We start from the raw sequence: 26229 nt of genomic DNA, 5'->3' as shown, positions 1-26229 counted from the left end.
GTAAATTCCATATTAAAGTCTTCACTTCATACATTATAGGAGTCTGGACAGACATGAATGTAAACTGTAACTTCTAGTAAGTCTGTTTTTGACTGCTCTGCTTTATACGACCACTCATGGCTGACTTCTTACTCTTCTTAACCAGCCGCTAAGGGCCACAAGTGATCAACAACTGCTTCAGTTTGAAATCTTGTTTCAGCGCAGGACAGCGTTTTTGGAGGTCATGTTGATGTTGGTGGAACTTTGCAAATCTCAGATGGTTGCATCTGGCTGTTATGGTGGCATTGCAGTAGGTGCTTCATCATCTGTTGCCTGGTGGGGATCTGCACTGACTACTCTCTTCTAGTTCTGTGTTAATGAAAAACAAATAACAGGATACCAGCCCAGTTGGATCATTAAACTCAGTAGGATTCATCTGCATGTCTGTACAAAAATCCATCTTAATTCATTCAACAGTTACTGAGATGTTTCAGTCTGGACCGAGGTGGTGGAGTGACAAGACAGACAAATGAGACAGATAAAACACATTTTTCTATTTAATTAATATAAATCACTAATTGATATAAAATGTTAAAGAAATAAAAAAGGCTGAAGTTTGACTTCATTTACTTGACAATGCACGCATTAAGACAACAATGCACGCGTTAAGACAGTATACAGGCTTTACAGGCTTACTTACAGGCCTCTGGAGGAATAGAGTTCAGCATCATCTAGCAGATATTTTATTTGTTCTTTTAGCTTTTTGTCTCTGTAAAGCTGAAGAAACAAAACACAGAACAGGTACATAATTCATGGTGATATACAAAAGGTCTGCGACAGAGTACCTTGAGTCGGACGATATCTCAGGAAAAGAACAGTGCCACCGATGCAGGCGTACAACTAAATGTTAACATGATTGGTGAGATCCCAAGAGATTTGTTCTGACGGCATTGTAAACAGAGATGCATGACACACAAAGTAAAACGTAACACTGCTTGCTGTGATCACTGTGTGCAGATTAAATTGGCAAGTTCGATTGGCAAGTTTTCATCTTTTCCAAAAGAGCCCACCAGAATGCAAAATGAACAACGCGGTACGATAGAGGAGATAAAGTGAGATTGCTAATATGTTCAGACATTTTTCAAACTAAAAAAAAATGTGTCAAACAAAATCTGCGGTTTTAACAAAAGCAAGCCTACTCAAATGCCCAGGTAACAGTTTCTTCCTTGAAGAACATTTCTAACAGTCCAGCTCCTATGTCTTAAATTGAATAGATATTTTCCTATTTCCAAGACCACTGGCAGTCTCAAAAATGCCCAGTAAGCCATCTTTGGATGCCAAAATGTGTCCCGCCAAGTGTTTTAAAATAAATATAGGTCTGTGCCACTATAAGGGCACCAAACCCATCAAGTCTCTTGTCTTTTCAGATTTCTCTTAAGATGGTCCACCCTCTGGATGTCTTCAAAGGCCTTTAGTACGTCCGCCTCTTCTTCTCGAGGCAGGCTCAAATGTCTGTTTTGATTTTGTCCAGAGAGTTGTCGATCTTTGTGAGAGTCTTTTTGATCCGTAACGCTGTTAATCTGGCCGATGGATTCTGGTACCAGCACTCCTTCATGAGTTTAGCCATGGAGGTTAAAGTCTGAAGGAGGAATAAATCAATCACCATTAGAATATTATTGAAATGCTTGTTCCTGAACATCAAAAGCATGAGGACTTCACCTGTGCACTAATTATCGAGTGAATATTACTTACTGGGTCTGAAAACCATCTGTTTGGGATGTTGGGCCTCTGCTGGTCCACACACACAACTTTCTTCATATCCTCAAAACTGGGATCACTGGGGACCACGTCATGAAAAGGTGGCTTGTAGTCCTCTACAATACCTACAAGCAGAGCACAGCAGGGATAAATTCACCTTCAAAATCACATCACTGCAAAGCAGGTGTAAAATAGTTATACTGACAAATGGCTAACATAAAATACATTAAGGTGTATAAAAAAAGGATTCATGTCGTGGCATGGCTGGTATACCCTTGTTCACAAGTGCAGTTGTGGGACAAAACAGAGTGCTGCTGAGAGCCCAGTTCTTACTGTAAAGCAATTAATCTATTTGAGAGTGAAAGCAGGGAGCAGGTTTTATTACACATAAGAGGCCTCTGGCTTCTGACAGACCACAGACAGTAAATGTTGAAGTGTGTATGAAGGCCAAATCTTTCTATCAATAGCAATAAACGTTTTTACTTTGTTCAAGTTAAATCATTAGTGTTCAAAATCACTGTCAACAGTTTTTCTTTTTACTTATCAAACACTCAATCTGCCATCCTGTTTTCTTTCTGATCACTAACACATAAATATGATATCTATGATACAGCGTTAATCTCAGTGACTGCTAATTTCCGTCAGTTTTCGTCAGAAACATTTTTTTCCACGGATGAAAATGAGACGACGACTAAATAGAAAGTAATTTATGATGACAACTATGGTGAAATCTGGTGACAAAAATGTTAGGGAGAGACAAGTCTCTGGAGGAGATCAAGTCTCTTTGTGCGGTAGAGAGGTTAAATGCACACGATTAAAAGGTGCCGATCTAAACGCAACGTCAACTATCATGCACTGTCTGCTGCATCTCAGACTGTCAATCAAATGTCACCATTTGGGAGAAAGAGAAGAACAGAAATATGGATAAAATTCATATTTGATGTCAAGGAAAACAAAACCCTTTGTAAACCAGGTAGAACACAATCAAATTGTCACTAATTCGTGCAAAGATAAACACTAGGCTTGGGCAGTATAAAAGTATTATGGTATACCAGGGCATTCAAAAATCCTGGCGGTATGATTTTCATTACCGTCATAAATACAGATGCTCCTCTTTCTGATAAACTGATACTGAGATGCTGTGTTGTAGTGTGAAGCTTACGCCACCAGGGGTCAGTCTGTGCACAGGAACACAGCTGAGCAGACAAACATGGATTTCATGTGAAGAAGAAACATGATGTTTTGGGACTAAAGTTAGAGGACTAACTAATTAAAAAGATGACAAAATGCCTCTGCCCCTGTTCTGGATTATATTGGATTTAGTCCAGATGATAAAGGTAAGATAACAAACACTGCAGACTACTGACTGGTCAGATTAGCGTTCTGTCGTGGGGGTGGGGCAGACTAATTACTGGTGAGAGAGTTATAGTGAATGCACGCTGAGCAAAGGGAAAGGTGAGCTGTGAAGTTGTCATTCTGGCAGAATATGGGCAGAGTGCGCACCTTAAAATTAGGTTTAAGTTTGTAAGTGAATAAAGGCCTCATCAGCTGTGGGGAGAGTGCTGCTGTAGCGATCAACTCCGCCTACTTTGTCGGAGTATTAAATACAGTGGAGTTGAGCCACAAAGTTTTACACAAATGCCACCTAATACTATATGCCCTGGAAAAATGTCAGGAGGGTATGAAGGTATGAAGGCATGACAAAACCTTTTAAACCTTTTGAGCGAGACAGATAAATGAAGAATAACACGTAATTTAAATTCTATGGCTTTGTTTTACTAGTTTTAATTACTTCTTTCAAATTAATTTAAGTGACATCTCACAGAATCACTTCTCTAGAGAAACATTTAAATAATGCATTAAGTTACATCTAAATGCATTGACATTTAGTTAACTAAAACTAGACAGAAAAAATTTAAAGAATTCAGATCACAAAATGACTTAAGATTTTGGCCTTTGAGTCACAAGAAAATGACTAAAACTAAAAGTTGACACTGCTATGATAAAAAAAAAATATATTATTAACATTATGCTACTTGTAGCAACATTTGCAACAAACAGGCTCAACAAGTTGCTCAGTTATAAAAAAAAAATAAAAAATGTACTGACCATTGCTGACTGTCCTCCTGGCGATCTCCCACAGGACGAGACCCAGGGCCCAGATGTCCACTCTCTTGAAGGACTCAAAACAGTCCATCTGGATGGAGTCATCAAGCACCTCGGGGGCCATGTAGCGCTTTGTCCCCACTTTAGGGTTGTTCCCCACATCCAACTCATTGGTGTCTTGGAAGTGCATGACAGCCAGACCTAGCAGGAAAACACAAAACAACTTTAAAGATCCCCTTCAGACATAAGACATTGCATCTAGTTCTTCTCCCTCATCAACAAATCCAGAGGCTTGTATGTGCAAACTTTTATTTTTGAGTCGAAGGGGACTTGGAAGTTTCCACTCTCAGACAACTATGGTGGAGACAAAACACTTGACGGATCTAGACTGATTTAAAAGCTGAAGCCATGGTGGTTCGTAAACAGTCTTGTTCCGTCACACAGGATGTACTCCGACGGAAGAACAGCTCGCCTGGGAGACAAACAACAGCTACCATGTTTGTCGGGACGGCAAAATGCGTCATCCAGAGCAGACTTTATTACTTCGAGCCTGTAAACATGTCGAGCCCATCGCCGGGTTATGGCTTGTGCCTGAATAGGTTTTTTATTCAAGGATCTGCAAATGGAACATTGGTGTATTAGATAAAGTGGTCTGAGGTCTTCTAAATGTGTTTTTGATTAAGGATAGAGTGGTACATTTAGCACTGCTTGTTCTCCCTAAATTTTAAATAAATATGGCTAAGCAGATAGATGCGAGTAGGGAAAAATCACTGCAGATGCATCTCTTATGAAATCCCCGCAAACCATAACGTTCAATTAACCCCCTCAGTAACTTTAAGACAGTTAAAATCATCTCACATTTTTTGGGCATCTGCTTTTTATTGAAGTCAAATTATGTTTACACAGAGTGAAATATTCAAATCCAAACCTGTTTTTTCATTGTGAAATATTTTAGAAGCTCAGGGGTCCAGGTTCTAATGACTGGCTTTTAGATTAAAGGTACAGTTCAGATTATTTGAAGTGGTGAAGTTACTAATTGATAGTCAGCGTATGACAGTTGACATGCCCCCAGTTAGGAGAAGCAGAGAGGAGAACCAACATGGAAGCTGAGCAATTAACTGCTGTGGACAGTGTCAGCAAAACGTATTTTAGCCACCTAAAAAAAAATAAACAAAACAACAAAACCCCAACTACATCAGTTTACATGTACTCTATATTCAGAACATTTTCAATATTTTTTGCTGTCAGACAGTCTATTCTGACAGGAAACTGCAGTTATGTAAGCCAAATGTTGTTCTTTAACACAGGAGTTTTTTGGTCCAACACAAACTTAATCTGTTAGTTTCTTTGTGCTGTTGTGTCACTTCAGTTTCAAAAGATTAGTTCACACAATAGCACAAACAAACTAACCAGTGGATGCAGTGGTAGCACAGCAACTCCTGTGTTCTGCGAGGTAGAATTCGTGTTTTTGCCAAAGGACTCTGGATGGTTTGCAGAGTGTCTTTTTGGCTTATGTAACAGTGGTTTCCCTTCTGAAAAGGCTGTCTGATGGCAAGGGAAAGTGGCGAAAATACACTGAATTGAGTGATCAATGATCAAATGAACTATCTCTTTAAAAGGAGTAGGGGAATATAAACACAAGTATAAACAGAGTATTTATCACACTGATCCGTCAGAATTCTCACCAAGGTCAGCGATGCAGCACTGTCCGTTCTTTTTAACCAATATATTTTTGCTCTTGAGGTCTCTGTGGGCGATGGCCGGTTTGCCCTGAGTGCCGAAGATCTCCACGTGGAGGTGTGCCAGGCCGCTCGCGATGGAGAGTGCCATGCGGAGGCAGCTGGATGCGTCCAGGGTGCTGAGCTGAAGGTAGTCGTACAAGGAGCCCATCTCATGGAAGTGAGTGATCAGCCACAACTGAGTGCTCGAGTTCCTGGAGGTCATGTCTGAAGCTATGAAGCCTACATTGAGAGAAATTTATCAACGCAATTCATAAAAATGTTTGATCAACATATGCATAGGTACTACAGCACAATATATAGCTTGTAAAGGTGGGGTAGAATGGTCTGCACAAATATTTATTTCTTTTAAAACAAGAACTTATAATGAAAGGTTAATTAATATTTTACGCACTAGAGCCTCTAGAGTTTTTGTCATATTAAGTACTGCTATAATCAATACAATTAAGATGATGCTGAGTTTAATTAGCAATTAGTCACACATGTATTCAGTAATTATTTTTACACAACACATGGTCTATATGAGCTTTCCTAAGGAGAAACTAAGCCTTCCAAGTCTGATCAGATCCTCCTCAGGAATAAATTAGTACGGAGGACTGCATTTACAGCATTTATCCAAATATATGACATGTGCTACGTACCCAGGATGTTCTCATGTCTCAGCAGCACTGTGTTGTAGATCTCCGTCTCTCTGAACCAGGACTTCTCGTCTCTGGAGGAGAAGATTTTGACTGCGACACTCTCCCCCTGCCACTGACCCCTCCACACCTCACCGTATCGGCCCTTACCTGGCAGACGGAAACATGGGAGAATTAATCCTATAACTTATATCTAGTTCATGAGCCCGCCCTCAAGAGGAAAAAGACTAATAACGCGGTGGTGTCTGATTAAATGTCAGCTTGTTTTGCTGCCCCCTTGTGGCTAAAAAACAATTAATGCTAATTTAATTAGTTGGATTGAATTGCTGTTTAATTGGTCTGTTGATCCTGGAAGCAACCACTAATTCTAACAATGAAAGTCGTGAGTGATGAGAAAAGTTTTTTTTTCAACCCCAGACACTGGTAACTATGGCGACATGTTTGTCCATATAAAAGTAGGTTTCTTGTTGATAACATTTTCTCTGACATTTCACACACTACGACCGTCTGAAAAATAAAATGTGTGCAAGTTTGGGCTCTAGGGACAGGAACTGCTGCACATTCATTAAATACATGTAAATAAAGTAGATAAAGTACTTGTATTTGCAGCATTTGATGGTCTCTGAAGATCTACTGGTCTTACAGAGAAGATAGTATACTAGTATCAGTGAAAATACAAATCAGAAAGTCCAGTTTGAAGGGTTCTCTGGAAGCAAGATCCCACAAAGTGGCTATACTCTTTCAAGGGAGATTTGTTTTGGTATTTCTTTTTTTTAAACCGATAGTTTAGAGCATTTCACTAACTATGAAGAAATAGCCTTTCAGTTATAGATTGCATTTCAAGTCTGCAACATTTGAACTATGTTGCTTAGTATTTCAACAAAGATGTGCATTTACATGTTGAGAGACAAACAAGTTTTTAAAACAAACAAGTTTTTAAAACAAACAAAAAAACAAGGTTAGGAGATCAGGCAACCTTTTCCTTAGACAGTCAGGAAAAGGGAGGGGGGGCATTATGTTGCAACCATGAAACAACCTGCCAAAAACAAGTCCATCTTTACTTTTGCAACTTTTTAGAACAAAATCCCCACAGATCAACACAAGCACACTTTCCTTCAGCGTGCACACGGCGTGTCTCTGTGATGCTCTTAAAGAGATAATGCTCTCTTTCTAAAGGGTAAGTGCAACAATTTTCCTGTCTTGACAATGAGTAGGCATACAGGTAAGTAAAGTTTTTAACAGTTTAAAATCAAGAAAATCAAGAAATATAAAATAACTGTTTCAATGTAACAATAAGAACAATGGTTCAACAATCTGTTAACTCCAGTAAGTGTGGCTGTGACTTTTGTACATAGAAAAACCCATTCTGACCATAACTTTGTAAATCTGCTCATTTGTAGGTGAAGTGAAAAAGTATTTTTCCATTATATATACATACATTAAATATATATGTCCATTTATCTATCAGGAGGCAGCCAGTATGGTTGGGCGATGTCCACCAAACTGGCATATGAGGATGTACATGGCCCAGCAGCAGCAGTTTTTTTTTTCTTCTCCCCCACATGTCAAAAACAGAACTTCGCCAACAACTCTGCCTCACAACGATACACTACCTCAAACACAGAGGGTGTTTAAATTACAGTGTTATGATGGTGGAAGGCTGTAGTCCAAGACTGTCAGCCGTCATCCATCGGCCCAGCGCTAGCAGCCAGTGCCTAGGAATGATGATTATCTTACCAGCAGATATAAGAACACCAAATAAATATTTGCTTTAGTGTTGTGTATCAAAGTCACTTTTCCTGAAATAAATGTTATTGTATTTTTGTATTAAACACACCTTTCAATGTGCTGAAAATGGAAGTATAAAGTAATAGATGGCAGTTTAGAAAAATATGAGGCACTCTGATAATAAAGAGAAGCTCTATGCCCTGATGAAGACACTGTATGCGTTGGTGTATCCATGAAGTAATGAAGGATTTTTAAATTAATTATCAGAGGACCCCGGATCTTTCCAGACTGCCATCTATTACTTTGTACTTTAATGTTCAGCAAGCTGGACAGTCATTGTTTGTTTTAATTTAATCTAATTATTGGCCCTACCCTTAAAGAGCACCTTATTCTTCATTTTTTTTACACTGCCAACACTTTTTTGACCCAGTTGCAGCACTCCCTATTTTGTCTTCATACCTTTCAATATTTTGTGCATCGCAGATAAAAAGTCCTTCAAGGAAGAATTTACAACTCTAGTAAGTTAGTCTGCAATCAATAATTTGCTCCAAACATACTACAAAGTAATATATCTGGTATACATGCCCTTACATGTACTGTATTTGTCCATCACAGCATGCAGCCAAGTTGTGTACGGCTGAACCGAGGCTTAAGTTGAGACAGGGCCACCCTTTTTAGCAGGACTTAACTGCATTTTTTGCCAGGGCTCCCTGAGTCAGCACAGTGGGAGGGCTTCATTGAAATGAATGAGGAGACGAAGTTTTCTGAGGCAGTGCTATTGTCAATATGAAAACAGCCTTTAGCAGGACACTCACCCACACACTCGTTGAGTGTGATTTGTCGTGCGACGGTTCTCTGAACGAGGAAAGGGAGTCCTGAGCCACTTCCTGAAGTGCAGGAGTGATCCAGCAGATCCTGGGAAGCAGAAAAACAGAAACAAAGAGTAAAGACCCTGCATATTTACATGTGTTTATGTGTGTGTTTGTGTTTGCAAGAGAGCTATTTGAATGAAAAGCTCCCCAAAGGAATCCCATGGCTCTAAAGAGTCTAAAAAATGATGAAATAAGGAGCATCTGGGACTCAGATGGAGACTAATACAAGCAGGACGCCTTTGATGTGGCACCCACACAGGATGGAGGGGAGCAAGCTGTGTGTGCGCCAGGATATTGTGCGTGTGTTTGTGTGTGTGTGGGGGTGTGTGTCTGTGCTGGAGGTGCAGAGTGCCCCCTGCTGAGTAAACAACAGAAGTGCCACCCCCTCCCTGGTGACTGGTGTGGGCGCTGGAGATTTTATCTAATCCAAGGGCCAGACTCGAAAACAGGCGCAATGCTGCTAAGCCTTTTATTTTTATCTCGGCTAGAAGACGTGCAGCAACCTGCTGCTGACACAGGAGGGCAGTGCACAGCAACGGAGTCAGCAACTGCTGAGCAAAACAAACGACTAAACTGGGAGGGGACGATGAGGATTGAAAACAACAGAGGAGAGTGATGCCTCAGATAAACAAATGCATAATGCAAGAGCTGCCTGAGAGACAATTTGGAATCACAACAGAGGAATGCAAGACAGAGGCTGTAAAATGAATGATGAGTTACTCTGCAGAGAGTTCAAATCCCTCTCTTTGGTACAGGAGGATTGTTTTTAAGGGAGGGCATTATTTGGGCCAGGCAGTTAAGCGGCAGGATGCAATCAGAACGCTGTAATATCATTATAATCAGAGACGACTTCTGGGCAGCAGGCTGCAGAGGGACGAGCACATGTGTTTCAGTCCGATTTGCTTTTCACAGCCACACCACTGTTCCTAATAATCTTTCTCATGGTGCTGCCAAGCACTTTTTAATTATGCTGAAACAAACATTCTGTGGCTCCATATTTGGGCTTTTCCATTGCCAAGTGCATTGCTGGACTTTGGAAAGCCAAAATCAGCTATTTCTTTCTCTGACAAACACACACATGAATGATCATACTTTAACTGTTGTACATGCTATTTACAAGTTTCATAATTAAAGATAAATGGGATTATCTGAGCTTTGAGGACTTTAAACATGCTTATAAAAGAGAATCTGTGCTCCATGACAGCCGAAGTTTTAGCTACAGATTAGAAAAATATGCTTTTGATTAAAAAAAAAGTGTACTAGTGTATCTACATTGATGATGTTTTCGTGGTGATTAAAGTGGTCATGATTAGAGCTGCAACAACTCATCAATTATTAAATTAATCACCAACTATTTTGATAATTGGTTTGAGGGATATTTTTAAGAAAAAAAAAGTCAAAATTCTGATTCCAGCTTGTTAAATACAAATATTTTCTGGTTTCTTTACTCCTTTATGAATTAATGAACTTAACATCTTTGGATTGTCACCTTCGGCTTTGGGACACAGTGATCTGCATTAATCACCATTTTCTGACATTTTATAGACCAAACAACTAATCAATTAATCTAGAGAATAATCACCAGACTAATCAACAATGAAAATAATAGTTAGCTGCAGCCCTAATCAAAATATCAGGATTTTAAACTTGAATTAATGAGTTTGAAAACGAAATGTGACGCCTCAATACCATGGCAAAAAGAAAAGAAAACAGTATGATTGAAAATATGATTAGATATATGATATGACATGAATATGATATGAAATTATTTTTTCTTTATTTTATTTAACAAGCTGTACACAGTGCTGGTACAGAGAGCCAAATTTCAGGCAGGACAACAGAGACTGCACTCAACTGAGGTCTTGAATTTTTTTAAAATCATTTTGGTACTTTCAATATTATCAAATATTAGTATTAGTTTTAAACAGGGCAGCAAAATATGGTAAAAGTCATATTGCGATTATTTTGACTTTTGATAAGATTTTATTAAAAATTATTTAAATTTAAATGTATCAAAGATAAATTTTCAATTTTATGAAAAAAAAAAAAAAATTAAAATTATGATGATGATGTGATATTTGTTGGGTTCTGTACCAAACAAACAATCTGCAGCACTACAGCACTTCATTATACTGCTGTTTTCTCAGACATGATCCCTTTTTTCTTTTTTTAAATTGCGCTCTGGTTCTGCAGTGTGGATACAGCAGCACTTGGCCATACTGCAATTTCAACAATAGCGCGATCAATTGCGCAGCCCTAGTTTTAAAGTGGTGGTATTGAAAAAGTATCAATACTTTGATACTTTTGACAACTTTAGTGAGGATACAGAATCGCAAAATGGACGTTTACAGCCATTTAGTTTGTTAGGACACACAAACTGGACGGTGAGGAGTTTCTGCTGAACTTGATTACACAGTGGGAGAGCCAGTGAATGTGCTGGGTTGTCTCTCAGACTAAACCCAAACCACAGGACTCCACCTAAACTCTGGATCTGTTTAGTGGGCCTCAAAACATAAACCACTCTGCAGAAAACTTACAGCCCACGGTTGAGTGGAGAGAAAATAAATAGCAAAAATACATTCCTGTGACGGACTGAAAAAAAAAAAAAAAAAACTGAGAAGAAGATTCAAAACAACAATTTCATCCAAGCAATAGCGCCACCCACCTACACACACACACACACACACACACACACACACACACACACACACACACTTCATACATGCAGCCACTGTGCATTTCTTTAAATACTCTTGCATAAGAAAGGTCAAATATTTATGAGATTATGATCTGAACTGCAGAGTTTCACCTTTTCTGGGGACAGACCTCACACATGTTGACCTCACAAAACTAAGCACTATAATATATTAAGGCTTAAGCATTACATTGCATAACATATACCACGAGGTTTGGGGATTCTTTATGACACATATTTAGTAATTGTTTGCTCCCATTTCAAAGTGAGAGCTTTTACTAATTCATCCATGTAGTATGATAACAAAAATGGAGCCAAGAGAACTGAAGAAACCATTCAGATAAATGGAGTAACATTTTCAACGTCACAATGCTCCAGTGAACGACCTGAAAGGAATTACAATGAAGGAAAAAAATGGGCTTTCTTTGAATTGCTCCGACTAGTCTTCAATTCAGAACTTGTCACAGCATATAAAAGACTAAACTCTGTGAGTGCGGTGCCACTACATGACTGCCTTGATCAGAAATCTTGATTAAAAGAAGAGGCAAACGAGGTTTATCTCGCCGTCGTGTCTCTATTGTATATTATCTCGTGCACAAAGGGGCGGAAGTCCCCAGTAATCCAACAGTTTCTCAATTCCACGGCTGAATCCCTTGAGTTAACACAACGCATAATTTTGGAAGGGGTTTTCCGTCTCTGTTGTTGGTATACATTTGAACTGACTCTAAAGACACTCACTATGATCCAGGAGTAGAGGAGAGAGCCACAACACCACCCAAAATCAAAAACAAGACTAAAACTCACAACTGACAACAACTAAATCTTAATTATCAATGTTATTTGGTGCTGTACATTTTTTTTGCATTGTATTTAGTATTTAAAAACAGAGAAATCAGGAAACATGCCTACTTGTTTGTTATTTATTTGCTGTTATTTGCCTTTTTGGGTAATTTTTACTTTTTCTTAATCATTCTTGCCAGACATGTCTGCAACGTATTTGTTTTATTTGCCTTTTTTGTCATTTTATTGTTACTGTTATTGATGTTGTTATCATATAATGTATATGCCTTTAGCCCGTACAGATGTGAACTCAGTGGACTGCTGTAAAAGAGCTGAATGTTCGGTCAGTTAACATGTGAAAATACTCCCAAAATTATACATACTGAGCTTACCCTAAGAAATAAAATGGAAACGAAGTACCATAAAGGATTTCAAAAAGCTTTTTAACTGATCCTGATCCAAGTTATTTAATATTTCATAATCTTTCACCGTTTCCTGGACTGATTCATATTTTCTGACATAACACAGCTGTGCTCACAGTGCACATGTCAGAAACATCAAGTTAATAAAATCAGCGCAATTTTGATATGTTTCCATAGTTTCTTTCTTGACTTTGGCTGCGCTAAACCAACCGATACTCAGAAAACGGAGGCACTGAACAGTTTTTATTCACTGATTCAAACAGCAGACGTTCTGGGTCTCGCTAGAGGTCGCGGTCAGTTTCTAACACCTACAGTGTATGGCAGCTTACATAGAGAGGAAGAGGTGAGGTTATAATAAAGAACTGTGATTTGATTTGGCTTCATATTGAACATAACAGTCAATTAAAATATGCCTCGAGCAGCTCTTTTTTCCATTCCTTCTAATAAGCTTGGGAGGCAGCCTCCTACATGGCGTCCACTACTCACCGCCAGAGTGCTCTCCCCCACGTTGGACGCTATGAGGCCATCGATAGTTCCATACTCTGCATCTCGTGATGTTAGCCTCTCCATTTGGTTGTGGTGGATGCGTCTGAACACTAGGATAGCGATGGCAGAGAGGACGATGAGGACAATGATGGGCGCCACGATGGCAATAGCGAGTGTGGTCACGCTGTAGTTGGAGAGCTCATCAGCTGTGAGGAGAGAGAAATATTTACAATGTGTGGCTTGTGGGACATTTTTTACAACACAAAATAAAAATCTTTTAAGATTCAAGTGTACTTGCTTAAAGGGATAGTTCAGAGAGTTCTGGTGTCTAAGCAATGCACTGCTGTAATCAATATGTTTCAGTGTATGCTATATTTAGAATATTTTTACCACATTACCTTGTCATCAGATGGCCTTTTCTGACGTTATATAAGCCAAATATCATTCTCTCCAAACCAACCAAACTCCATTGGCAAAAACAGTCATTTTACTTTGAAGAAGATGGGAGTTGCTGGTCCACCGCTGCCTCAAATCAGTTAGTTTGTTTGAGTTACTGTGTGACTTCTGTGATTTAAAAAGTTTGTGCAGATTCACATAAGTCACACAATAACACAAACTAACTAATTGATCATGGCAGTGGTAGACCAGCAGCTCTTGTGTTCTGCAAGTTAAAATTACTGTTTTCGCCTATAGAGTCTGGTAGAGCAAGAGAAAACAATATTTGACTTACATGAACCATATATATTTCCCATCAGAAAAGGCTGTCTGAAAGCAAGATAAAGTGGTGAAAATATTCCAAATATACCATGCATTTAAACTGATATTGATTTTTTTTAGGTGCCAAGTTTCCATGCTGGTACTTCAATCTGCTTCTCCAAACGTGGGCTGTGTCATCCGTCATCTACTGTAGGTCATAGACTGACTGTAGACAAGCACCTCATGCAAACCAACTTCAAATAATCTGAACTATCCCTTTAAGTAACCGATGGGGGGTCCACTAGACCTCAGCAATGATGTATGTACACGTCGATGGAAACTTTTGTTTTCTTCCTGTAAACTTTTCCACTGACAGGACCACACATACTGCGACTCGACTGTACACAAATCACAGGTTTGCAGCACTCTGCAGACTTTCTGAAGAAACCAGTTGAGGGCGGGGGTGGACACATGCACACACACACACACGCGCACACACACACACACACACACAGTGGATCTCATCAAGTCAGCAGAGGCCTGCCTGAAGAACTGACCACCATTCACACTTTCCAAACATTCCAAGGGAAAGACTGCTCAGCTCTGCCTGCAGCGCAGACAATGATCCCCTTTTCTCGACTACTCAAATAATGAACTGTTTCTCCCACATTCACATAACTAACAGCAACACATTCTAGAAACTCACTAGACTTGGACCAGACACACGGGAAGGGATGCATTTATCTAGACCACTTTTAAAAATGTACCTTTTACATGATCATTGCATCTATGGCAAAATAAGAAGTGAAGGTTTGCAACACATGTCAATACTACTACAAAAAAAAAAACAATCTGACATGAAATGTTATGAGGGTAAACAGCACCTGGTTAAATCAGATTAACACAAATATTTCCCATTTGCATTTATTTAATGCTGACCTATTTCCACTTCCAATTCACTGATTTTAGTTTCTCAAATGTGAATATTTTCTGGTTCCTTTAGTCCTCTATAAGAGTGAATTGAATATCTTTGGGTTGCGAACAAAACAAGACATTTGAGGACATCATCTTGGGCTTTGATCAACATTTGTCACCATTTTTTGACATTTTTCTGAACCAATTAACTGAGAAAATGTATAATTGATAATGAAAATAATTACTAGTTGAAACCCTAAAAAAGACATAGCTGTGGCATTTTAGACATACATATTTATGAAATATAAAGGTAAAGGTGAAATAAACAAAAAGGGCAACAACAGCTCTGTGTACAGAGGCCCACCTCTCCTTCACTCCCAGGTGGCTTCACCCTCTGGGCTCCTGTCAGCCAGCTCTGACTGCCTTCGAGAGGACAGAGTAGGGAAGTGGACCATGACTAAATCATATTCAAAACCTCCCTTTGGTTTGCCCACTGTCTCCCCCATTTCTGTTTCATAAGGTGCCAGGAGTGTGACCACACAGAGGTGTAACTCAGGCCAACAGAAACCATCCAGAACAGCCGTGGCAGACAATTTCACAGCCGATGGCGTCGCCCTCTCAGTAGAGAACGACGGCGAGGGATGAATGTGTGTCACTTTGTCTGGGACAGTGATAACTAACACTCACGACCGTTCCTATTCTGAATAAATGAAGAAAAGTTCAATGCTGAGGTCAACAGATGGAGCTCTTGAGCATCTTTGATAGACAGGTACAGAAAACAGTTCTCAGGACTGTACTCATGGTGCATTCTGGGTAAAATAGCGCTGTACCTTTGACAGGAAGCTCCACAGTGCTGTTCATGTTACACAGGTGCCCGTGGCAGCAATCCACAATCTGGTCTCTTGAAGGTGGGGTCTTGCAGGTCAGTGTGCTCTGCTCGTAGACCTTAAAGCAGCCTTTCTGATAAACCAGGGAGCCGGCGCTGACCGTCAGGGATGAGAAACACTGGTGGCCCATGCAGCGGTTCCCTGTCGCACATGAGCTGCCCTCACACACACACTCGTGCTCCTCTTTGATAAGGGGCTTCACCTCCTCCCCTGCAAAAGATTCAGGACAAAGATACAGCTGGTAAATAAGTTCACTTTTGAGGAGAAATGATTTAAAGGACAGTTTAGATTTGAAGTGGGGTTGTATGAGGTACTTATTGATAGTTAATGTGTTACCTGCAGTAGATAGTGGTAGGAGAAGCAGAGGAGTACCAGCATGGAAGTTTATTTTAGCCTTGTAAAAAAGGTCAACCAAAACAATCAATATCAGTTTAAGTGTTTGCTATTCTTAGAATATTTTTTACTGCTTTACCTTGTCATCAGACAGCCTTTTTCCGACACAAAACTGCAGTTAAATGAGCCAAATATCGCTCTCTCTAAACCAACCTAAACTCCACAGGCAAAATCAGTTATTTTACTTCACAGAACACAGGAGATGTTGGTCTACTGTCGCCTCAATCAGTCACACAACTTTGGTGTTTCAAAGACTAAACTGTGATTCACTCAAGTCACACAGTAATATAAAAAAATCAACAGATCAAGGCAGTGGTAGAGCAGCAACTCCCCTGTTCTGCCAGGTAAAATAACTATTTTTTTCCAGTGGAATCTGGTTGAACAAGTGAGCAGCATTTTGCTTATATAATTGCGGTTTCCTGTCAGAAATGGCTGTCTGACTACAAAATTAAGCAGAGAAAATATTTTGAAGATAGCGAACACTTAAACCGATATTAATGTTTTTAGATCTGCCTTTTTAGGTGGCTTAAATTCATAATGATGCTAACCCTGCCCACAGCAGTACATTGCTTCCCTGCTGGTTCTCCATTTCTCCAAACTGAGGGCATGTTGACTGGCATCTTCTGTATACCTTATACTACAACCCCACTTCAAATAATCCAAACTTTATAGCAGTTCTTGCAATAATATAAAAACATATAGAGCTGTTTATGGTGATTCTTGTCATAAAATTAAAGATAGAATGAGGAGGATTTGTCAGAGTTGTTCTTAAACGCAGCAGAAAGATGCCAGGATGTCAAATGCCAATGATTTAGATCGATCCAGGGTGTCCTGAGCAAATCACGAGAAAATAAGGAAATAGAGGCAGAGGGTAGGCTGTCTGCAAATAAAGCCACACCACTCACTTCTCATGGGTGATGACTGAAATTATTCTATACATTATTTTTAGGAGAATTATTGCCTTGAAATTGTTATAAAAAAAATCAGAACTTTTGCACAATTTTAAGTGACATAAGGACTATGGTGAACGGCAGCCAAAAGAAATGTGTACAATGTGTACAAAGTCACCTTTCCCTGGAGCTTGCACAGTGACGTTCATGTTACACAGATGGCCCTGGCAGCACTTGACAACATGGGCCGATGAGGGTGGCATGGCACAGGTGGCTCTGCCCTCCTCGTCGTCCCTCAGGCAGCCCTTCTGTTGGACGGCCACCCCATCAATCATCTTCAGTGAGGAGAAACACTGCTGGCCCGTACAGCGATGGTCACGCTCACACGCGCCGCCCTCGCACACACAGTCCTGGTCTCTGAGGACCGGTCTGCCAGCAGACAGTTCTATATCTGATAAGAGGAAACAGAGATACGGGGAAACCCATTAGAGCAATAACATTAGTGTCCCATTAAATTAAATGGCATTCACACAGATCAGAACACATGAAAGTTGAAATGTCTTGCTTTAGATGCCAATCAAATAAACTTAAATGTATGAATCTGACAGAAAATTTGATATTTTCCTGTTTGAAATCCAACTCCTCCTAATATAAAATGTTTCGAACATACAGCATTTATTTATGTGGCCCACCCAGACATATTTCCTCCCAACCTAACTTTTTATATCTTGGATGTACTGTATTATTTCATTCTTTCAAAATGCTCAATTAAAATGATGCCATGGCAATAACTGATTTCTTTCAGCTAGAGCTGCAACTAACTAATTATTTTCATTAGCGATTATGCTGCCGATTATTTTCACAATTATTTGTTTAGTTTGCAAAATGTCCAAAGAAATGTGAAGATGCCCATCACAATTTCCCAGAGCCCCAAAGTGACATCTCTTGATTGCTTCTTTTCTCCGACCAGCAGTCAAAAACCCAAAGACTCTTCGTTTACAATCAAAAATGACAAAGAAAAGCAGCAAAACCTTACATTTGTGAAGCTGGAACTAGCAAATGCTGACATTTTTTCTTCAAAAATGACTGAAACGATTAATCAATTATCAGAATAATAAGCAACTAATTTTCTTTTGATTGACTAATGGATTGACTTATCCTTGCTCTACATTCAGCTGAATCATACGGCAAATATTATCATGTCATTGTCATAGAAAAGTTGTTGTTTAAATGAGTGATTCCAAGCAAATTCTAACAAAAAGTAGCCTTAATGGAAGTTTTTATTTTAGAAATATGAAGTCGTATGATATAATACAGTTTATCGCATTGAACAACATATGATTATCTCATGTATGACTTTTGCATACATTTGTCCTATCATGTTTTATATTAATGTAGTAGATATTTGCAGTAATTTTGCATTTGTATTTATTTTAATTATGTCGTCAGGTCTTAATGGAAATGCAGCTGATACTGTTAAATGATTAAAAAGTCTACGGGAGCGGACCTTATGAAGTTGTTCAGATTTGCTAAGTTATTTCCCCAGTCGGTGGTTGGCTGGTTAATAAATATGTTTTGCAGACAACTATGATGTATCAGATACATCTGTGCTTCCCACCAGCGCAGCTCGGTGCAAGAGGTCAGCTTTCACAAATAAATCATGCAAACTGTAGAAAATACTGAGACAGCACAGAACGGAAAAAGGTAGTCGTGGTAGCCATAAAAGCTCACTTTCTTCATTTGTCTGTACTTTCAAGTTTCCATGAAGTCAAAATTGTTGTCGAAATGTTTTTATCACATGCATATATTGCACTAAACATCACCTGTACACCAGTGTCTGGTCCAACAATGACAAAAAAGTATTTTCTGCAGATATACTGAGGTATTTTTAAATGATCCATCAGAGCTTGTCTTTTCCTAGAAAATGATTAAAACTGTTGATGACTCATTCTGCACTTGGGGACGTGCAATAAATTTGCATGCAATGAAATATTTTCTCACTAATGACGCAGACGGGAGTTGTGTTTGGGGGCTGAGTCTCACTATACAAATGCAAAAATTTCTAACTTTATTCACTGATTTGGGTGAAACTGGATCAAAATATTTTATACTTTCTCTGATGTCCTTCAGCTGCTCAGCTTAAACTCTGTGAGATCTAGTTTTAGAGATTCCTGATGAACAGATAGCTCTAGCAGATTACTTGTTGCTACAGTAGCTAAATATAAATGTTAACTTCCATTAGTGGGCAACAGAACCAGGCTCAGCAGCCTCCCAGCGAACACGGACGGCCACCAGGATAAACACAGCTTCCCAGACTGACAGGGAATACAGCATCTTTCTAAATGGAAAGATAGCTTTACTTGTTGCTAAAGTAACTTAGCCAATCGGGAGCTCTCAGTCCAGGAAAAGTCAGCTAATGGGACCAGCATCCTGCCTACATCCATGGACCACTTTAGCTGCATGGTGGGGGGACATAACACATATTCAGCACTACTGGCTACTGTCAAACACCAATCAAAGACAAGTCCCTCCTGTGCTCCCTCCCAGGAAACACATAAGCAATAAGCACTGCGTTAGCCATTTCAAGGGAACTTTAAAGATGCACTTCAGGTAAGGGTCTTTTCACACAGTGTTAAGATGCAAAGGCCTCACCTTTCACCGGTGACCGCAAGGAGACATTCATGTTACACAAATCTCCGTAGCAGCACTCCACTACCAGTTCAGGAGTTGGTGGGCTTCCACAGCGCAAGGACCCTTCCTCATCTGCCACAACGCAGCCCTTCTGAAGAACCAACGTCCCGTTAAGTATAGAGAGGGAGGTGAAGCACTGCTGGCCAAAACACCGGCCCCCACTACTGCAGGACGCTCCATCACACAAACATTCAGAGTTTCTCACACTCACATTGCCTACAAAAGAAAAAAAATACGTATGGAACAGGTCAAAATTCATCACTGAAAACAGTTTGAGAGCTTTTAAGGAGGACTCTAATCTCTAATTTGCTTAAAAATGTGTGGTGACAACAGATGATCAGGGCTAATCCCTCTTTTAAGGATACATGTACAGTATTTGTAATGTAAGCAGCACGAGGACAAGTGTGGCTTGCCACCCTAAAAAAAAAAAAAATCTCCACTTTCCACTGCAAACCACCGCCACTGCAGTTGTTTAAAATAACACTGAGAGACAGCAGATGAGAGGGAGACAGACTGAGGAGGGGCGGGGAAGGGGAAAAAAAATGTGTGAATTTTTGGTCCATGTACGTAAGAGACTTGAGGGGGACAAAAAAAGACAGAGAGGCTGCGTGTTAACTATAGTAAAAGAGGATGGGAGAACACATCTTTCCCACTACTGCATGTGCTCGGGACCTCCGGTGACAATGCATGACCTACTGTTATCTTTTGCGGTAATAAGGTGAGCAAGAGAGCTAAATTCAAGCAGATCCTGTCTGTTTATGCAAGCAGAAACCTCTCCTGCCTAGAGCAAGAGCCTTCCTTTAGGTCTGATGTGACAAGACACTTACCTTCCAGGCTGGAGCAGGGAAGGACCATGACGATCAAAACCACAAGAAACATGTCCCCAGCCGTCATTGTAGACCTAGAAGGGAGAGGAAGAAGAAAAACGGCAATGAACAGGCTGGAATTGCATGCAAAGTAAAGGATTTAAAGGCAATTTTTATATTGATGCATTAGAACGCCTTTTGGTATTTTTGTAAAACATCTTTCGGGACGGGAGATGAAGAGAGACAGACAGATAGTGACAGGATTTGTTGACCTAAGAGAATTAAAGAGAGCAATTTTGCAGAGGGAGACCTTTTCTTATTTTCTGAAAAAGAGTCAACACCAAGTTTAAAATGTTCAAGTAAAGTGGGTCTCATGCCTTCCTGTTGTCCTGGCAACAAGGCATTGAGTGGCAAGCAATGGGGAGACTGGTGCTCTCCTATTGGCTGCCTCCGTGTGTGTGCGTGTTGATGTCTGTGTGTGTGTGTGTCGGAGGGACAGGCTGCTTGGCAGTGAGGGGAGAGGAGCAGACAGACGAGAGAGGAGGAGGAGGAGAAAGAGGGAAGGAGAGGAGAGGAGCACAGCAGGGAGAAGGAGTGTGGGTGCCCAAATACTATCGTTTAGAGACCTGGAGACAGTCTAATCCTTCAATATTTAATGCGTCTGTGAAAGCGTCCACATACGCCGCGCAGTCATGTTTGTTTGTTTGCTTTACCCAGTGCCAGATTTTAACAGACCACCAGTTTAACTCACACTGTAAACTCAAGGGGAAAATCTACCAAATTTATAAAGATGATATGTGAGTTTTTCTGAGACATCATAGCCTGCAGCATGCTCTGTTTATGCCATACTAAGCGCTGTTATCTTGGAAGCATGTACGTGTGCGCCTGAATGCATCTGTGCCAATGATAAATACCCCCGCGACCCCCCCTCCTTTACCTCCACCCCCTCCAGGCCTTTGTGCCCGTCTCCCAGACATAAATGATTAAGCACGTAATGTTAGCATTAGCCCAACGGCGGCGTCTGTACGGGCCACTCACACACAGACCACATGCTGCTCCTTTAATCAGAGCACAAAACAGAGGCTGCCACACAGAGATAATCAGGAGCTCTGTCTGCTCCCTTTGGACCAGGGGAAGAGAGAGGGGAGCAGCGGCGGGGGCAAGGAACGGGCAGGAGGGCACGGGGAGGCAAGGGAGGTATAGCCAGGGGGCAACTGGGGGACAGTGGGTCAGAGAAGGGCAGAGAACGGGGCCAACGTGGGAGAGACATGTGGGCTGCAGCAGCGAGGCAGGCTAAAGGGAGGGAAATGGGACAAGGAGGTGTCTGGTGTCAGCGCCCAGGGGGACAGCGGGAAGAAGGGCACCATGCTGGTGGAGGGGGGGGGCGGTTGGCTAGGCTACGGTGAAGCCAGGGGGCCGGAGGAAACAGGATAAAGAGATAAGCAGAGGAGTAGAAGACAATAGTCTGGAGCAGACACTTGAGTTCAGAAAAAAAGGGACGTCTGTCTGACTTGTTATCTTGATATTGACTCATATATCACTCATGTAGAAAGACAACAAAGACCACAACATCCTGACTCACACGCCGCCGACGGATCGATAACTCACCTCAATTAACTAAGTAGAGCATGTCAAGAGCCTCCATTTAATGGCTTCAATTAGCGTAGGTAAATGATTTGCTGCGTTTTTGTTTACATTTGCTGCTGAAAGACCCTCGACGGGGCTCTGAAATTATCTCTGTCTCAATTCATCTCTCCCACGCAGACACTTCGCCTTAAATAAGCTATGATGAGCAGTGAGTCGCACACCGACAGCCAAGACGATAGGTAGTCCTCTGTTATGTGTTTTCTGTTATGTACACAGCAAATATGTCAGTCTATGCATTGCAAAACCTGAGGGCCTTTAGAGGTGCTTGGTGTCCCACATCTGTTTATATATGTACACTCAACATTTTTGTTTTTGCTCTCAGTTTTCATGAGCCGACGAAAAAAGATCCAAGAGTTCTACTGTCCACACTAAAGGTTTATTTCTCTAAAATTGTGTTGACAAGTCAAGGTCTGATCAGACGAGTGGGTCAGAAATATACTTGCCTGAAGCTAATTACCATGTTTAATCTAGTGCTGCAATGTCTCTAAATTGTCAGAAAATTGTGAAAAATGTCATTCTCAGACATATCAGGTGATGTTTTTAAATGTCTTGTTTTGTCAGTCAATAATAAAGATATTCCGTTAAATATAATAATGCACATAAAAAGTGGGAAATCTCCATATTTGAGAGGCTGAAAACAGGATTTTCTGCCATTTTTGCATTAAACATTACATTAATGAATGATTATTTATTTATTTTTTACCGCTTGTTCATTTTTTTATCGGCCTAATCTGCAATTAATCAAATAATGATTAATCATTATCATCCCTAATAGCAGAAGTTTTAGATCTTTTACTTTATTTGATGAAAACTGTAAGCAAAAACATGAATTTTGCATAAGCAAACAGAGACTATTCCACATCTATCAGTGACTCCAGCTAACAGCTTTGCTTGAGTACACAGCCAGGACTAGTCCTGATACTGGAAACCTCAGACGGGATTCTTGGAAAGGAGAGAGGCAGGGCTAGCATCTGCAGAACCGATTGCTATCTGAACAGACAACTTCGTGGCGCTGTGTGTGAATGTGTGTGCGTGTGTGAGTTTGTTGCAGCCTTCTATCCCTGCGTATTGAATTCTCTGGCAGCGTTCTGCAGTGTGTGTTCACTGAGCTGACATCCTGCCAAGGGTGTGCTCTCATTTTCCCCTTCTCTATCTGTCTCAACCCCCCCCCCATCTTTCCTTTTATTCCCTCTTCCTATATCCTCTGAAGTGGTGTTGTAATACGAAACCAGTTTAACTACCACACTCTAATTATAACTTAACTTATAAAGATACATTTTCCCTACGCTTGCTTCTGTTGTAATCCAGTGGGTCCTACAATCGTATAATACAGAGCAAAAGTTGTACTACTGTGAGTAAGCTGCATGACTCCTTCTCTTAAACTCCATCCTTTAATCGGTGAAAGGTCAGGCAGTTATATTGGTTGCTATTTGAGTATCTTGAATTCCTCTCTAGCAGTCTTAGAAAGTAAACCAAGAACTCTGCTTAAGTGAAATATAGACATACTTGCACTTGACATAAGTATTTTTTATTTAAGAGGAAAATATTGTGCTTTTCATACTTCACATTTATTTGAGAGCTATTCTTTCTAGTAACTTTGCTAAACTTTTGCTAGATAATAAAAACACAACACTTTACAAGGGCAGTTGAAATAGCTAGTAATGTTAGCCTTGAGACATAACTGAACTCGGTGAAAAGGGATGTATCTTTAAGTTAGCTCTTCAGCAAACACCCTAGCTAGCCAGTGTCAAATGCAGTGTCACCTACAACAGCAAATAAATTCTCAATCTGTGAAAAAAGCACTACCTTCACCTCAACCAAGCTGCAACATTCTCCAACATCACAACAATAACAAAAGATGTAGTTTGATGAAGTAGCCTGGGATCATAGGGGTTGTTGTCTTCCTTGTTAAACAACCACCACTGCGGATGAAAATCTATCTGACATGACTCAGGCAGGTCATGGACAAGGTAACATTTCATTCCCTATCAGTGTTTCCCCTACCTACTGTCTTCTAGGGGCGACCTCACCCCCAGCGAGACCCCTCCAACGCCCTGAGGGACACAAAATATTTTGTTTATTTTAGGTTAGAAATGCTCCACGGTCAGATCTTTTAGTTTCAGAGACTTTTATTTTGAAAGCACTGTATTTGTCTCTTCTCCCTTGTCTTTCTGCTCATTCTCTGCTATGTTTCTGCCTTTGTTACAGTGCAGAAATCACTGACAATGTGCTGTCAGGTCCATGTAGAACAATAACTGGATTCCCTCTCTCTGTATTTCATGATGTTGTACTGTCATGTCAATGTTGAATGCATTGCATCGCTGTCATGGCAGTAAAGACTTGCTTCACTAATTACCAAGTTCAGAAATTTGCCTTGCCTTGCTAGTTTGCCCGATATTATTCCCCCCAGAGCACTCATTCTAGAGGAGACGCTGCATTACTTTTAGTTACGTTCACGTTCCTCACCCTCTGGTGTCGGCCTGTCCAACATATCGCATGTTGTAGGAAATGCACAGTTACCTTAAACAAAGAATTTCCCTGTTTTGACCTTTGGCGTAATGTAAGTACACAGCTCAACAAAATATATAACATAGATCTAGCGTTTTTTGATATTTTTATATGGAAATGTTATGTAATGCTATAATGTTACAACTTTTAAGACACATTAAAGCATTAGTAATAATAACTAAATAATATAATACATATAATATGCATATATGAAAGTATAATCAATACTATGCATTTGATTTTTAAGTAATTTCAGGTGATAATACTTATGTTCCTCTACTTAAAGCTACTATGAGGAACTTTCATAGTTACTGATTTTGGGGGCCCCTGTGGACAAAAGTGGTAATGTTTCTACCATAATTCCTGCTAACTGGCTAACATACCACTCACTGTAACTTTTCTTGGGAAAAAGTAAACAGTTTCATCTGATTTCATGGAGAATCTGACCAGTGGCAGACATTAAGAACAACTATACAGATCACAGATGGTCTTGTTAACTTATGTAGGTCATATAGAGGCATCAATAATAAATTGAGACTGTTTCATAACCTGTTAAAAACTCCTTTTAGCAGCTTTAAGAAAAAATGTGAATGGAGGATTATTACGTTAAATGGACTATTTTGCCTGAATTTATGCTTTCTACTTAAGCAAATAATCCAGATACCTTCCCCACCACAGGTATTTTGTATGAGGATATCAATGCCTCTGAGATGCGTAAGCACTGACCTTGTACATGGAAACATAGAGACCACATTGAGCTCAACACAAGGCAGCCAAAGTGTGTACAACCCAGGGAGAAATAGTTGAAATACACTTGGCCCATGTTAGGTTTGACTCCCGCTGAGTGCTGCTAGAGGGACTTGAAAGTGATCCTGCATATCAAGGCTCCCATTTTATGACGCCACGCTTCCTCCCTAGACTCTTTCCAGTGATCCCACTCCAGAGAGGGCTATCTTGATAAGCACTTCTCTAAGAAGCTGAGCAGAGCTTAAAGTGATTAGATGGAGATGATTAAACATGCCACTCAAATGCTGAAACAACTGAACCCAAAAACAGAAGGACGTAGAGACGGTTATGATGATTTAAAGACATTTGGGGAGTTGGTAAACATTCCCACTCCTACATCTCCAAGTGTCATGTTAAACCTGGTATTTTATCATCATTTGTTGTTTCTAGGTGACATTTTCAAACTGACTGTTGTAATAGGTTTCAACAACAAACAAAACCTATTAGTCTGGTTGGATGCTTTAATATTTTGGTCTGTTTTGTATTCAGGTCAGGACGAAGGAGAGAATGACAAAACACTACTTTGTCTGATGAGCGTGGTGTATCACTGAGGTTGAGAAGGAGGGAGGAGGCTGGAAGCCCTGCAGGAGCTGCTGAGTCATCATGCTGGCAAAGGGGGAGACGAGAGGTGGAATCTGTGTCTGAGCTGGCAGGCTGGCACAGTTACCATGGCACAAATAGCCCAGGCACCGAGGAAACTGCAGCAAACTGCGGGACGGCGAGGGAAGAAACAGGCAGAGACTGGGGCAATGCGGAGCCTGCTGTTCGTGTCCCTGTCCCCGTCCCCGGCTCCAGACCCAGACAGCC

The 26229-nt window shown here is 40.4% G+C and overlaps 1 protein-coding gene across 1 annotated transcript in view; it reads right to left on the bottom strand.

Annotated features, from left to right (window-relative positions):
• Positions 1 to 518: 518 nt before the first annotated feature.
• LOC146323038 (activin receptor type-1-like) overlaps positions 519 to 26229 on the bottom strand; it is a 37181-nt gene continuing 11470 nt past the window's right edge. Inside the window, exons 2-12 of the mRNA XM_084725241.1 lie at positions 20503 to 20576; positions 19637 to 19891; positions 17163 to 17435; positions 15645 to 15911; positions 13204 to 13409; positions 8764 to 8863; positions 6224 to 6370; positions 5529 to 5804; positions 3847 to 4044; positions 1732 to 1862; positions 519 to 1618 (exon numbers count right to left, since the gene is read on the bottom strand). Of these exons, the coding sequence (XP_084581367.1) occupies positions 1484 to 1618; positions 1732 to 1862; positions 3847 to 4044; positions 5529 to 5804; positions 6224 to 6370; positions 8764 to 8863; positions 13204 to 13409; positions 15645 to 15911; positions 17163 to 17435; positions 19637 to 19891; positions 20503 to 20569 (2055 nt within the window). The 5' untranslated portion in view covers positions 20570 to 20576 and the 3' untranslated portion in view covers positions 519 to 1483. The remainder of the gene's footprint in view (positions 1619 to 1731; positions 1863 to 3846; positions 4045 to 5528; positions 5805 to 6223; positions 6371 to 8763; positions 8864 to 13203; positions 13410 to 15644; positions 15912 to 17162; positions 17436 to 19636; positions 19892 to 20502; positions 20577 to 26229) is intronic.

Source organism: Lutjanus erythropterus, chromosome 8, assembly GCF_056507025.1.
Source record: "Lutjanus erythropterus isolate fLutEry1 chromosome 8, fLutEry1.hap2, whole genome shotgun sequence".
Taxonomy (NCBI): domain Eukaryota; kingdom Metazoa; phylum Chordata; class Actinopteri; order Lutjaniformes; family Lutjanidae; genus Lutjanus; species Lutjanus erythropterus.
The sequence above is the reverse complement of the archived record's forward strand: the minus strand, read 5'-3'. Positions and strand labels throughout refer to the sequence as shown.